Here is a 15,877-nt window from a genome sequence, read left to right as displayed (position 1 = left end):
TAAGCTATGAAAGCTAACAGAAATGGCTACACTTCATCTGTTGACAAATTTTCCTAAATCAATCTTCATTGAAGAGTAACTTTTGTGACAAGGTTCGGGTGAACTTTCCCATCATATGTTGAACATGCTTCAGTATTTTGGGCATAACTGTTGCTACAGATATCCAAATAAGTTGATTTTTAAAGTTATGGAAAGTTAAAATAAAAGGCTACATTTTGTAACAAAATTCAGGTGTAAGATTAGCCTAAGGAAAATATCACGACCATTTAGAGATTTTAAGGAGAGGTAGGCTGCCATTAGAGACTTGGAGGAATGAGATCACACCATAAAGGGACTACAAATTAGATTTTTGGAGACTCGTATACGCATAGGAGAAAATGTGAAGTTTTGAAAGCTTTTTGGAGGAAGAAAGAGACATCAGACATTGAGAGAGGGACTTAAGGTTGCCACAAATTAATCTTGAAGAAAAAATGGAGCATCTTGAGAAGAAAAGTTGAAGTCTTGAAGATCAAGAAGGCAAGACTTAGGCATAGGAAAACAAGAAAGAAGTAAGCTTGTATCTTTGAAAGAGAGATATGTTTTTATTTTCTTGCATACCTTGATTGTGATTATCTCTTAATTTATCTCTTTTTTGTCTTACATCTTGATTAGGTATAGGAATTCTCTTGATTTAGGGAGGATAATAAAGGTCACTTTGATTGTTGATGATATATTGATGAAAAGTTGATGAATGGTTTATTGATCTCACGTTGATTGATGCTTATTAAAATTGAAATCATGATTATTTTCTTTGAAATTATTTTCACTTGATTGAGGTCTTTTGATAATATATGATAGGTGGCTAAGAAATCCTCTATTTGATTTTCATTGCCTTTGATCTTTTTTTCAATCTTTTTTTTTTTATTGTGATGTTTAGATTGTTCACTTTGTCGCGGTTTTGTTAGAATTGTTGAACTTCCATAATGAAAATTTTGATTTGGGTTATTTAAAGTCTTTCTAAAAATTTTCTTATCATCGCACGACATTTTAAACTTCCCAAATGTATTGATAGAATTTTGCTCAAGTCCAAAGTCATTTTCCATTAAAGAGATATAAACCAATCTTTCAATAGGCTCATTTTTCACTATGTTATAGAAACCCAAATTCGTTTTGTAAAATTAAATTATTTGATAACCTCTTTAATTTTATTTTATCTTTATATTTTTCCCTTAATCAAATTTCTTGAATTTAATTTTAGGACCATGTTTTGTTGAAGACCGATTCCCCCAAAGGGAGAGAAAAAAAAAATTCTACACGTGTTGCACTAACCCCATTTTGTAGTTAGGGGGATATTTGGCTTGTTTTAAAACTTCTCCTTGTGTGATTAAATCAAGTTGTTATTTTTTCTATAAGGTAGATATATTGAGGGTTTGTACATTTTTTTTTTTATTTTTATCATACTTCTAAATTAGTCAAATAAATCTATTTTGAGTTGCTATTGAAATCTACACTGTTTCTTATCAATGTGCTTGTAATTAAACATGATATTAAACTAGACATAATTTAATGATTTGGCCTTTTAGTTGTATTCTAGACACATAGTAGATGTTGTCCTTTTTTTATGATAAAATTTCATCTCTAGATATTTTTTTAGGATTTATTTTGCAAGTGTTTCGACCCGTGTTGATTATTCTGTAAAGTGTTTTTAATGTGAATTAATTTGGGATTGATTGACACATAGTTAAATATTTTGGCTTTTTAGGTTGTAATTTAGGCTTTTTTTTTTTTTTCATATTTATCTTGTATGCTCTCATGTTCCACCATGTTGAATGTTTTGAAGATGATGACAAATTTGATTTAATTTGGAGCGATGGATGATTGATTAAAGTATTTTTAACACTTGGATTACATTTTAGACACTTGGAGGATGATGTCTAATTTTTATTTTGATTAAATATCATCTCTAAATATTTTATTCTAATTTTTGTAAACACTTCATTTCTACCCTATCACTAAGTACTTTGTCCATTTCAAATAATTTTACTTTTCTTATGTATAATTGTGAGTTCTTTTAATGTTGACCTATATTTAGTATTGGACAATAAAGAATTGCGGGCAACTTGTGCCCTTCCATCTAGTTAAAATCACATACGACTATTACGTCCTATAAGAAACAGATTTCCTTCAAATAAATGGGATTTGATTCGAACTAGGAACCACAACCATCATGTGTTCCATCAATTACTCCTATGCAATGTTTAAAAAGTGGCTAATATCTATTAGCGTATTTGACTTTTTCAAAACCCTCTAAAGTGTGAATAGCATAATCTTATGAATTCAACAATTTATCACCAAGCCCATAACCTATTGTAATTAGAAAGATAACTATTGTTGGCATCTATCCTCTTAACGATTAGGAACTTCCTTTTGTAGCATATGGTTTTTAATCATTTCCTAAATGTCCGACAAGGTTCTTTATCTCTATTTCTATTTATACTATTTGCAATAAATGGGTTACATAAATTGGAATTAAAATTGAGCAAAACCTAAAATTATCTCCAATTTAAATATTGTCCACCCAACCCCATGAAGTCACAAAACAAACATCCCTTATGGGCTAGATAAACAAAGTCTCATGTCAAAGTCGAGAATCAAATGTAATATCATCTATAACAGTTCACTCATTCTCTATAAATGTTGTCCACTCTAAAGTCCAATGAACTCTCTTAACTTTAAAACGTATCAAGTCACTTAAAAGAAACTCACTTCTTCCCTCATTCAAAGTGGAATAACCATTAGATCATCTATATTAGAGCTCTCCTATGGATCATAATCCCAAGTAAGGCTAATAAATTTAACACAACTTGTAAATATGACTCAAACAACAACCCTAGGTTAGTTTAGATTTTGTTATAACTATTTCAACTCATTTAACAAATGAGTTATATTTAGAGTTTGATGCTCAACTTGTATAGTTAATGTGCTAATATGACTCAAAACACAATATGAAGTTAGCAATTTGGGTTGAATATAATTATCACCGTGCTCATAAACCGTATTTAATAAACTAATTGTATGTGAACTTGGATGTTCAAACCGTTTAACTAATTTAGTCAATTGTGTTAATATCATATAATTAGGGTCTAACATATTTACCTTTTTAATTAATCATATTAGAAATAATTACAACGATCTTTTAAAAATAACACTTTGTACATTTTAAATCTTAATTAAGTTAAATGTTAAAGAATTTAATGAGCAAGTATGACAAATGTTTCATATTTATGTAAAGTTATCTTACCACAACTATTAAATATGCCATGACTAAATTTTCAATACTTTATTTTTTTTACCCCAATATCATACAACTCATCCTCACCCTTGGTCCCAACATATTACTCGTTGATCCATTGCATTTTTATCCTCTCTTTTTTTTTGTTCTTTTAAGGAGAGGTTTGAACACTAAAAGCTTCCATTAAGATAAAAAATTTCTGCATGCCCGTTGTTTTTTCTCGTTATTTTTCATAGATGGATATTATGAATTATTTTTGGCTAAGGCCCAAACTTTTTGTTCTCATGCCGATTCCTAGCTATAGAACGGGCTCGCCAATTAGATATGTGGGCTAGTCCGGATTCTAATCTCAACCTGACGCATATATGTTTCATTGTATTTTTCAGAAATGTAAATCAACATAGGCCCGCTGGATCCACCTACCAAACGATTCTGTCAGCCAAAAGATTTTATATAACCTCCACTCGACTCGTACCCAAAAGGACAAAGAACACAGCCACAATTCCAGTCATCTCGAAGACGTCTTAATTGCAAGTCGTCAGAAGTCTGGGGGAGAAGATCCTCTGGACTCACTGTACTCATTTATTATTCATTTATTTATTTTTGGGTCAGCTACTTGAATATTTCCAATCAAGAGTACGCAGAAATACAGATGCAGGAGGCACATTGAAACATGACTGACAATTGGCACGGCACGCCTGTCAACTTTGCCCAAACAAGAAACGGAAGGGATTTTGATTTCCTCTGCCGTGTTAGCAGGGCAAAGCAGAGGATTGTCACATGCCTCTGACCGAAGCGGCATGATTTCATTGGCTACCACTCTACATGGTATTTTCGGGAAGCAGAATGGAACCAGTGGATCGAAATCCAAGTCCCACAAACTCAAATTTCATTAAAGACTACAGCAGAGACTACCAAGGAAAATAAAAAACTGCCTGAAAACTTTTCTCTGTGCAAATGCCCAATTTTTTCTCTAAGGGGAATGGGAGAACAAAATCAAATAAGGAATGGCTTGCTCTGGTATTGCACTTAAATTACTGATTTGCTTCCTCTAAACCAAGGATTATTGAATGGATAACCCTCCTACTCTAAGTACTGAAGAAGGAAGTCATGGCAGGGTTGATCTACCAGGCAGAAGCAGTTCATTTTCCTGTCGTGGTCAAGCGTCGCTGATCATGAGTCCATGACTGCCGTCTCTCGATAACACTAGTCATCGGAACATATTTCACTTCCATCTTATCTATGCAGCTAATCTGTTAGATGAAGAGGAAAATTGATCACTAAGTTGATTTGAAAAACCAGTTTCAAAAGCATGAGCAAGCAACTTAGAAAATTAGAGCAAGGAAAACAAATCAAGCAAATCTGGATACCAACAGGGTCCTCAGTATGATTTGAATTTAGGGTGTACAACACCCAACTACTCAAATAAGTGTGATAAGGACCTGCGTCAGGAGCTTTGACGTTTAACATCCGATCCTTGTATTCCATTGGGCTATGCATATAGTGATGGCAGGACATGATCACTGTGGGGCCTATGTTGGATTTAGCTCGCTTGACACTTTCTCAGATGTACATTAAATTAAAAGGGACCACCTTTTGCAACATAGGGTAGATATTCAGGATTGGGAAGAACGCGTTGGCAGAAATAATACTAATTTCAAGAAGTAATCAGGAAAATATTGAGCAAAAAATATGCAAACTAGTGCTATTTTCGACAAGAGTCTTAAGGATTCGTTTGTTTGACAAGAGTCTTAAGGACTCATTCCAAGAATGTTTGGAATCATTTGAGATATTCATGAAAGAGCTTAAGTTAGGTATTCCTGAAAACTAGCAAGAGCTTAAGTTAATGGAAAGGTTAGTTATTATACCAGATATCCTAACTTAAAGAATTTTGTTAAAAGGGATGCAAGAAGAAATATAAAAACAATTACCTGCGGCTAAGGTTCACTGGCATTGTTTGAGTAGCTGGAGATGCCCCCTCAATTAGAGTTCTTGAAGTGCCATGAATATCAGCTAATGGATTTGCAACAAATCCATCCAAATTTTGGTGCTGAAGCTTTTGTTCATCTACCATATTGCTGGCATATTTATTGGGCATATTATTTATGGTAGTTAATGCTTGGATGCTGCCAGTAGAAGAGAATCTTGAAGTGGTATGGCCTTCTGTTCTCTTCCAAAACTTAGAACTCAAGAATTCTGCTCCGGGCAGCTTGCAACATGTGTTCCCTGCAGAATCAGAGTTTGATACCCTTCCACTTGATATTGCCAAATCAAATGATATTTCATCCAGTACCATCTCCAGGCCATTTACACGGGTCTCCAGAGAGTTTATCCCACTTTGGGAGTTGCCAATAAACCTCTAAATTCAAGTATAAGAAGAGAAACTTGAAATCAGCATACATTTCTTCAACATAGAACATATTGACCAAAATGTTGGTGATGAAACATCTATAGAACACCTTTTTATATAGCCCAAAGAACGGAATAAGAAATTAAATACTCAATGCAAAGTTTTATGAAGAAAGTAGGTCAGTAGATGGCATTTACTATAAGCAGGAAAACAAAACAATATGCTTTGTTCTATGCAGGAGTGCACTAAAATGCAAACAAATCAAATAGATCAAAGGCAAGGGTTCACCTTCTGTACTTAGGAATTATATAAATGAAGATTAGTAGAAAAAGGCCATTAACAAGGCTAGGAAGAACTAAAGCATGTGAGAGGCACTGTCCATCACAGTTAATCAAATTGAACTCGAGAAATTAAAAAATGCAATAAAAAGCTTAAGGATACTACCAAAAACAGGATATAGGATGGCTAATTACATGATAGATAAGGGTGTTGTTTTGCCTAGCAATATATATATGGGGCGTTGTTTCAAAAGTTGTTTTAAAATTGTTTGATGATATTCTTCTGTTATTCTTTAAAAAAAAAATGTCAAGTGCATTAAGCCAAAAAAATTTAGCAGCACATGCCACAAAAATTCATAAACAAAAGAAATTAATTAACTTGTAAACCACATAAAGAAATGTATCAGCAACAGAGAAATGGCACCCAGTACTACATGCATGGATATGATTATAAAATGCAATTGACTTGCACCAACTAGAGAGCAAAGAGAATCAAGCTTCACTAACACACCTGGAGGAGATTTAACATACTGGATTGCTGGTTCTCAATCTGGATAAGCTGTTTGCGAATCAAAGACAGATCCTCTATGTCCTTTTGGTTCTCATAGATTTCTTCTTCAGTAGCATTGCTATCCACGACAGCTGACTCAGAATTATTATTCTCATGAAAGGGGACAATGCGAGACCCAGATCTCAAGCAACCAAATTTATGGATTTTTTCATTACTGATCTTGCTAAAGAGGACACGGTTTGTTTCTGGTCTTGAATCCCCACAGTTTCCATTCTCCTCCAAATCTGAAACTCCGAAGTACCTCCTTTTAAGATCATCTTCACAAGCCACTTTTGAAGAGGATGGACGGGGAACAGCAACTTCAACTTTCCAATCAGAGGGTTTCTTGCAGTCTAGCTTACGGAACATTGCAGTAGTCGATTTCCCATTATTACTACTCTGTAAAGGGCTTCTCTTTCTCGCAGTGGTTACTAATGAATTATCTGATGGAGGTGATCTTGTGGGGATTATTTTCTTTGGCTGAGGAGTCTCAAAACCAACATCACAGGGAATTTTGGAGGCAGAAGGGAAGCATCCACCAGCACCATTATCTGGTCCAATGAGAAATAAGAAGAATGTAAAATGAACAAATTAGAGCCATACTGAATTTTTTTTTCTTCTTCTGGAAAAAGGACCCTGTTCAGTTTAATGTCAAACAAATTCAATTAAAAAGAAAAAAATAAAAATAAAACTAAAATTGCCCATGCTGTTGTATGAGGCAACATAATTTTATTGCTAGTAAGCTATATTATTGAACAATTTGCATAACATGAGATAAATTATGAAGGTGCCTCCAATGATAAATTCACTAACTAAAGAATGAAACAATAAACCAAATAAACCAAAGGCAAGAAGCCGGAATTCACTTGCCTTTTGAAGAAGCTTTAGATGGAGACAGGGGCAAGAGGCCGTTGGAGTCACATGGAAGCTCCTTCCACAAATCCAAGGTGCGATTCATAGTGTCCCTGACCACCTTGACCTGCGCCATCCGCATTTAATCAGATTGAAGTTCCCAAATTTTCCACAAAACATACATCAAATAGACAATAATGCTCGTGTAATCACAGAGGAAGCAAAATGAAAAAACAAAAATAAAAATAAACTAAAACTTTGAATCTCCTTTTTTTTTTTGTGTGTGTGTTGTTTCACCTGCTGAATCATTTGTATTTTATCCATCCCGAACAAGTAAGAATTTCTTAAAAACGAAGCAGAGAGTAATAAATCACTCTGAAAGAAAAGAAAACAAAGAGAAAATACCTTATCAAATCTCCGACTCTCCAAAGAAGACAAAGACGAGGACTTGAACTCGGTTGCCAAATCTCTCTCCACGAGAGCTAATCTAGCCAACGCCTCCGCCGAAGCCTTCCTCGCTGCCCAGTCCTCACTACTCAAAAACTCAACCAAGCACGGAACCAGACTATTCAACACACCACGAGTGGACGCCCCACCGGCACCAATAATGCTACCGATGAGCGACAACAATGCCGGCTTCGCTCTGAAGCTCTCGCTCTTTGCTAACTTCAGTAGTCTCGGCAGGAGCTTCAGCAGCTGCTCCGGCTCTGGATCGGGCGCGGCCTCGATCGCTGCCGCAATGCAAAGCGCGGAACCGATTTGCAAATTATAATCTTGCTCAAGCAATATTGAATCAGTCAAGGGCTTCAAAAATGCGGAAAATGGTGGTTTCGTGATCTGCGACGACATAACACCGACGGCGTCAACGCAGGCCAATCGGACGGCGGAATCGGAGTCACGAAGGCGACGAACGACGTTGGATAGCATTTTGGAGAGGTGAGGAGAGAGAGAGTCGCCGTGAGTCTCCGAGAGCACACCTAAGAGACGAACGCATTGCTTCCTTACAGGCGATTTCTCGGAGGAATCGGTACCATAGAGGCATGAGAGGAAGGGAGAGAAGGAATCGTGCGTGAGATTCCGAGCGATGGATTCGAGCTCGGCCGTCCCGACAGCGAGGGTGTCCCGGTCGGAGAGCTTGTTGAGGCAGGTGATGACTCGGTGCTTCAGATCACGAGTTGAGACGGTTTTCTTTGAGAGAGACATGGGCGAAGAGCGACGGTTGTCAAGTTCGGTGTCTCAGTTTTTGGCATTGGCCAAGTCGCTAGAAACGAGAGGTGTTGAGCCACCCGTCTTGATGGTGGCGACACCGAAACTTTAAGGTGTTTCGGGCGGTTTTGCCGGGAGACCAAATCAGCAACCCACGGGGTTCCGCATGTTAGTTGGCAAATGCTCCTCAGACTATTTAAACGTCCGAGAGAGGCTCGCGGGGAATTATCATTCGCAACATCAATCAAGGCGGTTGTTTGTCACTTGTTTCCCCAGTTTACCTTTTCACTTATTTTCATTAAATTAAATTTGGAATTTTTACAGTTAAAAAGTCGGAAAAAGTAAATAATAAGTGAGATTAACGGTTCAAAATGGACCAAACCCACACAAATACTCCTTCCTGCCAACAATCTTTACTATGGAACACTAGTGAATTAGGTACCTGTCCAATTTATTCTTAGCCGTCCTAAGATGTCAAATATAGGGGGGGAACTTCTCTTCAAATCTAAGTCCAAATCAAACCTCTGATTGGATTTTACAAGATGATCACAAATATTAGTTTTGCTATTTGATTGTAATAAGGAAAAAAAACCCAAACAAATCAAATTGGAATGACTCTAAATTTGGAAATTAACTTTTCTCTTATGTAGTAATTTTCAAATACCAAGATATGTCTTTAAAAAGTAAAATAAAGCCTTGTAAAGGAATCCAATTTCAAAATGAGTTGGAGGGTGGTTTGGTAACATTTCATCACTCTATTTCTTCTTCAATAATTTTTATTTATTTATTTATTTATTTTTATTTTTTTTTTGGCTTGCTAAATATAAACAATGATTTGGTGAGTACGTAGAAGTTAGAACATGAGCTTCCCACTGAAAGAGGTCACAGCCTCACAGGGGGATGTGCAATGGTCCATCCAAGTAACGTTTCATATCCTTCCCCATCCACCATAGCATATTCTATTCATAAACTTCACGAAATTAATACTTTCGTATCACGCATCTTGTCACCCATGGTACATAAAATTTATAAATTTTCATTCGAGAATCTACTTTTTCTTCTTCTTCTTTTTTACCATAAAGATGTTAATAATATATCAATTTAATCGATAATGGGACTCATGTTATGATGTCACGAGAGAAGCATCTGTTCGTTTATGGAGAGCCCAATGCCCTGTTTGGTGACAAAAAATGAAAAAGCCGAAAAAAGGGGTATGCAAATTGTGGAAAAGGAAGCTAGTTAATTATTGTGAGCAACTAAACCAAGTAGTTCAATCTACAAGGAAGAGATAAAAATGTAGAGCATGTGAGGAAGACATGGGAGGGAGGGAGGGCGGCAGGAATGTGAAAGCGCTCCAAGCAACAGGCGTTCACGTGACGCCCTGGTTTTGCTATTGAATGACCTGCAAATTGGGGGTTAGATTTGGGGAGAGCGTAGAAGAACCAGAAGATGCTCTTCTTCTATTACATTTATTTTGACTGGCAGTAGAGCTAGGACCCACTCACACTGCCTTGTTGATCTCAGGGATCGTCGGATATGCATACTTTTCTCATTTGAAAATGTGAATCCATGTGATAACAATGATGAGGATGCTTGGAGGGTCCTACAAAATTCGGAGCTCTAAGCCTCCTATCAATCTACCCACCAACCTACTAGTTGATATATAGCGCAATTGGCCTTTAAGGCCTACACTTTTAACTGAAAGAAGAGCGTGGTTGGCGTAAAAGAATACACAAGGCCCGTGAATGGAGTTAAAACGCAGCGATCAATAATAGCAAGAAGAGGGAGTGGATAAAGCCATAAAGGTAGAAATTTAGAAGAAAGGCGCTATAATTGTGGATCCCCTCAAGTTGAAAGGCAATACAGTGACAAAAATAAGTTAGAAACCATGTGAGCTCTCTGGATTGATGGCAATCAGTTGGCAGGTTGGTCCTTGTGCTGTTGTTTTCATATAGAGTCACAATTGGTTGATATTGGATGATGAAGAAAATCCCCACAATCAGCCACTTGGGCTTAAAGCCCTTTCTTTTTCCCTCTCTTTGATTTTGCATACCGACAGTTTACAAGGAAGTATCACTTGCACATACATCCTATTTTGATAAGGCTTCCAAGCCAAAATATACATAAAGCTCAGTTGAGCTAATTACCATGCATTTTGCTTGAGCTTTGGCTTGAGGATGCGAACAAGCTGAAGTAGACTAAGAAATAACGTGTGGTTCTCAACAGCGTATGAGAATTATGAGAAATTAATGCTTACTTCAATCAAAATGGGCAACTACTTCCCCTGCTGTCCTCTTCTTCCCTTGTCTGGTACAAAATTCTTCTGAGAAAACAAACTTCAGCTATTGAATTCACTTTGCCCAGGGTAGCTGAAAGTAAATGATAACAGATAGGTCTCCTCAAGGGTGAAAACTTTTTGTTCTCCTAGGCTGCAGTCTTCACATCACAATTGTACATGACAAATACCTCCTCCTAAAAGTTCGATACACCGAACCCCAACAACCGCTTTGTAAACTAAATGAAAAATAATTGCTGAGTTCTAAACTAATGAGGCACAAACTGCCAACTTTCCCAGAAATGTTAGGAAACCAGTGATGATTTTATTCGAACCAAACTGCTTGGCTGCATCACATGGGGTCCCGTGGGTACACCATCGGAGGTTAGCCATCAATTTTTGTCCATGAAAGCCCGCTGCTGTTATGTCATTGCATCTGCCCTAACAACAATTTTTTGGTTTCTCATTTTGCAATAAATGCTTCATATGGGATGGGTGGGGAAGTTTATGTGGACGTTGTGTGTAATGGGAGCCTTGGGAATTCTAGTAATGGGGTCAATAGATCTCAGTGCCCTTATTATAATGGGACATTTTGCGAAGTCAATTTCCATGTAACGGAATTTCACAGGAAGTACCAATAAAAATAATAATAATAATACAACAATGAAGAAAAATTATTTGAAAATTGTTTGTAAAGTGGAGTCACATGAGAGGAGTCTGGTTTTAAGATCCATGAAAGTAAAAAAAAAAACTCACGTGAGAATGGTAACAAGATGATGATGGGACAAAATTTAAAATAAAAAGCCTGTGGGTAAGAGATTAATATAAGGAAGCAGGAAGAAGGGAACCGAAGATTGAAGAATCTGCATGCATTTGCTTTACATGATTTTTCTTTTCTTTTCTTTTCTGTTTATCTGATGCCCAGAGAAGTCCTGATGGGGTCCAAATTCCAGAATGTTAGCGATTTGGTTCGAAGGGAGGCCAATAATTCAAAGGATGTATGACAATCAAGAATTTCCGGCCATTGGAAAGTAGAATAAATGTTGAAATTTTGAGAAAAATTAGAAGGCTGATTCATTTCTTGATAAGAATAGAAATGAGGGAATGTTGTCTAATTCTGATACAAATCAATTATGTGTTTCAAAAAATCAGCGCTAGCAGTCAGTGGTGATAAGTGAAGATAAGAATATGAGGAGACAAAGGGAGAAGGGTGGAGAAGAAAGGTGGGATATGGGTTGCTATGGTCCACATTAATGTTGTTTGACTATGAGGCAAGTCCCATCTGATAAGCCTGTCATTGGAGTGCTAGGCGTTTCACATGGGGAGTCCAAAAATATGACTAGAACCATGGAATTTTTTCAATATTGTTGTATTGGTGCCATGTGCCTTTTCCTTCCTTGGAGACACCATCACATGTAGGCTTGTGGTGAATTGCAGAAATCCAAGAACAGAGTATGGGCCTTTATTTATTTTTGCTTGTGGAGAAGAAGATAAGCTCATTTGAGGCATCCTTACAAAGACATTCCTCTGGTTGGGGCAGAGGTTGGCACATGATGGTTGGCATTTCACTCAATGGAACAGCGTCATGTGTCTCTTTTATGATCCTATCTGCATAAAATGAATCAATCCTGTGAGGCTTCACCCTCACTGGTCATGGATCTTGCATTAAATCCTGTTAAACGAGGATACAAAATCAAAATCGGAAACGTTCATGAATCTTGCAACATGATGCTGACTTCACAATTTTATCCTGACCCTTCTGAGAAAATTTATGAAATCTTCAAAATATGTTTTTGAATGTTAAAATACTATGCAATATGTTTGATGCATTTTAAGATAGAAGAGGTCAGAAAAATTCTTCTTTACTTGAGCAAGGAATGGAGAAGCTGTGCCATGATGAGGCTTTGAAACCTGAAATATATTTAGATATGGAATAATAATCCATTCTCTACCTAATTCAACGATCTATTTTATTACTGATCTAATTTATGGAGGTAGAGGTCTTTCTTCTTCTTCTTTTTTAATAAATTGGAACAGGTATTTGGTTGGGAAATTTAGAGAGCAGACACCTGAACATAAAAATGATTGCAAAGAGTGAGTTGATAAGTATGGAAAAACCACATAGAGTACAAGGTGAGAGCCCAAAAACAAATAGAACAGAGGGGGCTTCTCCACTACTTAGATGATTGGGGCCATGTGGTGGACCTGTTCTGAAGTTAGAGCCTAGAGGACACTGCAACTGGTGGTGGGTCCATCCTTCTAAGGAGAAGGGTGGCTCTGCCATATGACTTCTATCTTCATGTTACACATGAAGTTAATTAGTACTATACGTATCATCAACCGTGATAATTCCACATGGAGGAAGCAGGACAATCATGGATTGGTCTTTGGCTTCACCTGTTGTAGGAAATTTCTTTATTTCAGTAACGAAAAAAGAATTGGCTCCCTTATCTGTCAGATACCTATATTTTCTGATAACCAATAAGCACTAATCACTCTGACCTAGACAACCCAACAATTCTCGGATAGTAATGGCTATACAGATGTTTATTGATTTCTTTTTTATGTCTATGTTTTTAATATGGTGAGGATAATAATAAATATTTAGTTATACAACCAAATGAGATTAGATGTCACCAATCCATTTAAATCAAAAGTAGTTTTAAATAGAAGAAAGGAACAAGATGCCAACCAGGGGAGCAATAGTGATTTGGTTCCTAAAATGATTAGGTAGTTAGATATGAAAAGCTCACCTACAATCCAATATATGATGGTTGGTTCTTCTTCTTCATCTTTTGTTTTTTCTCTGTTTGTGTGTGTGTTGGAGCTGGTTATGGTGGGGAGGCAGGTGGTGGTGTGTGGCCTGAGACATTTGAACAAGAATATGGAAGGATGGATAAATTACAAGACAAAAAGTGGGGAAATATAATGAACTGCCTTGAAATTGATTTGCCCTTGATGAATCCCTGATGCAATTCTTCAGTTTATTGTCTCATTTGTTGAAGCATGAAGATCTAGTTTTTAAGTTCCCATGTTGTAACAGCTGTGATGACCAATGAATAATGCAGTGAAGATTCTTAGTGTGTCCACTAATGAAATCTTTTGACTCTTGAGCCTTGACCACATGGGAGCAATGATAAGATGTAGCCTAGCCATAGCCTTGTGCACCATCTGAGAAAAGGATTTCACCCACCGGATGGTTTTGCCACTGTTTCCAATTGCTTGATATTATTTATGAGCTTAGTCTGCATTACCGATGGTCTCGTACCATAATCCATAATTGGGGCCCAATTCATTACAATAATGCTTCATTTCACGGATAAGGTGTTTGCCACTTGATTCAAGTTTAACACATGGGAATCTTTACTGTGTTTCATCGAATGGACTCTTACAATAAAGTCAATATTAGATTCTCTTACATGAAACATATGGTAAGGGTGGGCACTTTGTGCGCATCTTGACTCGAAAATCTAACTCATACGCATCTACCTGTCTGTTAATGCAGATATGAGTCACCAGATTGAATAAAAAGACCCACATTTCAACCGAGCATACACTCTTAAACTTCACCCAATTGAGCAATGACAACTATTCTTCCTTTGGATTAGTTTCCTTGGAGCCTAGTTTAGCAAAAGAAATAGACTTGGACAACAAAGTCTAATGTAAGCAGAGCACGCATCCCCTTAATTAGTCGCAAGATTCCATTTTTCATTTTCTTTTCCTCTGTTAGGGATGAAATTTTGAGGGCTTGTAGACTCTGGGGAAATTATTCCTCCTTTCACATCATGCCAGAAACATGGAGGGAAAAGAAAATTTGAGAGGAGGAAGGTCACCAACACGCTCATCTATGGTACAATGCATTTCGTAAAGGGTGAAAGGAGCCAACGGACAAAGCACGATAGGCATGCAAGTATGCATGATAGACAAAAACAAAATTAAGTGTATACAGTGCACTTTTGGCAATCATACAAATTTACGCTACAGGTTTTCTTAATGCTTCCAATTCTGCTAGGGACATATGTCTTCTTTCTTTTTTCTCTCTTCTTTTCTTCGGGTAAGTGAGCTGGCACAGAGAAACCCAAATCCATAGCTTGGCAAAATAAAACAACAGAGTCTGGACCAAATTGGAAGTCAAGTGCAATGTCATGAATGTTTTAATGAAATGAAAATGGGGAAGTCAGTCCGTGAATGGGTCTATATAGACTCTATGCCCATTTGAAAATGGCAAATATGGAGGGTGTGAAGTGTGAACTGAAGAGTGATATTCTTCTGTCACGCCTGATTCTTCGGATTCACATCATGAATAAAGAAAGAAAGCTATGGTAATCTGCCAGAGTGCCAGGTTCAGGCTTAGGCCGTCAAGTCATGCAGAGCTAGCTAGACCTTGGATACAGTTTCAGAGAGAGACAGAGAGGACAAGGGGATTAGAAAGGGAAAAAGGAAGGAAAATGGGACGTATTGAATTCAGCACAGCGCGATGGGTTGGACTCAAGCCTGAAGCAATATAGGCCCAGGGTCAGTTGGTCTTAGGACCGAACGGTTGTCTGAAGCAAATTTTAAGTCTTGTCATTTTAGCCTTTGTACCTAGGAGTAGGAGCACTCTCCATCGTCCAATGTCTCCAAACTTTGGGTCAAATCAGCCTTTTAAAGTTTGTCCCCAACAAAATATAGATTAAAACTGTTTTTAAAATTTTTTAATACAAAATAAATTTTAAAGAATAAATATAAATTATTTTTAACTATTTTTAAAAATAAAATAAAAATATAAATTTATTTCACCGTATTTTTTGAAAATTGATTTTAAATTAAAGAATGAAAAACAAAATTTAGAAAACATAATCTAAGAAGCTTATAGGTTTTGAAAGTGTAATTAAAAAAAAACCTAAATATAAGAGCTTCCTATTTTCAAGAATTATTTTTTGTTCTTAAAAACAAAAAACATAAAAAACTTGTTTGGGAAAAGGGGGGTGTTTTTGTTTTTTGTGTTTTCTGTGTTCTCAAAAACCATTTTTTTGAAAACAATAAAAAGATATTTTCATTATTTTTTCATTGTTCAAATAATAGATTGTTTTTCATGTTTTTTCTTCCTTCTTTT

The 15,877-nt window shown here is 36.6% G+C and overlaps 1 protein-coding gene across 1 annotated transcript; it reads right to left on the bottom strand.

Annotated features, from left to right (window-relative positions):
• Positions 1-3,846: 3,846 nt before the first annotated feature.
• On the bottom strand, positions 3,847-8,706 carry LOC117919624 (TORTIFOLIA1-like protein 4). Its single transcript, XM_034836828.1, has 5 exons — positions 7,707-8,706; positions 7,320-7,428; positions 6,411-7,000; positions 5,203-5,630; positions 3,847-4,524 (listed from the first exon to the last, which is right to left on the bottom strand). The coding sequence occupies exons 1-5, from the start codon at positions 8,502-8,504 to the stop codon at positions 4,512-4,514; spliced, it is 1,938 nt and encodes a 645-aa protein (XP_034692719.1). The 5' UTR covers positions 8,505-8,706; the 3' UTR covers positions 3,847-4,511.
• Between the last annotated feature and the right edge of the window lie 7,171 nt (positions 8,707-15,877).

This window comes from Vitis riparia, chromosome 1 (assembly GCF_004353265.1).
Source record: "Vitis riparia cultivar Riparia Gloire de Montpellier isolate 1030 chromosome 1, EGFV_Vit.rip_1.0, whole genome shotgun sequence".
NCBI lineage: Eukaryota > Viridiplantae > Streptophyta > Magnoliopsida > Vitales > Vitaceae > Vitis > Vitis riparia.
The sequence above is the reverse complement of the archived record's forward strand: the minus strand, read 5'-3'. Positions and strand labels throughout refer to the sequence as shown.

Coding starts and splice junctions, on each gene's coding strand:
- LOC117919624 (XM_034836828.1), bottom strand. CDS start 8,504: ATGTCTCTCTCAAAGAAAACCGTCTCAACTCGTGATCTGAAGCACCGA. Junction 7,001..7,319: donor ATCTAAAGCTTCTTCAAAAG/GCAAGTGAATTC, acceptor TCATTGGACCAG/ATAATGGTGCTGGTGGATGC. Junction 5,631..6,410: donor GTATGTTAAATCTCCTCCAG/GTGTGTTAGTGA, acceptor ACTTGAATTTAG/AGGTTTATTGGCAACTCCCA.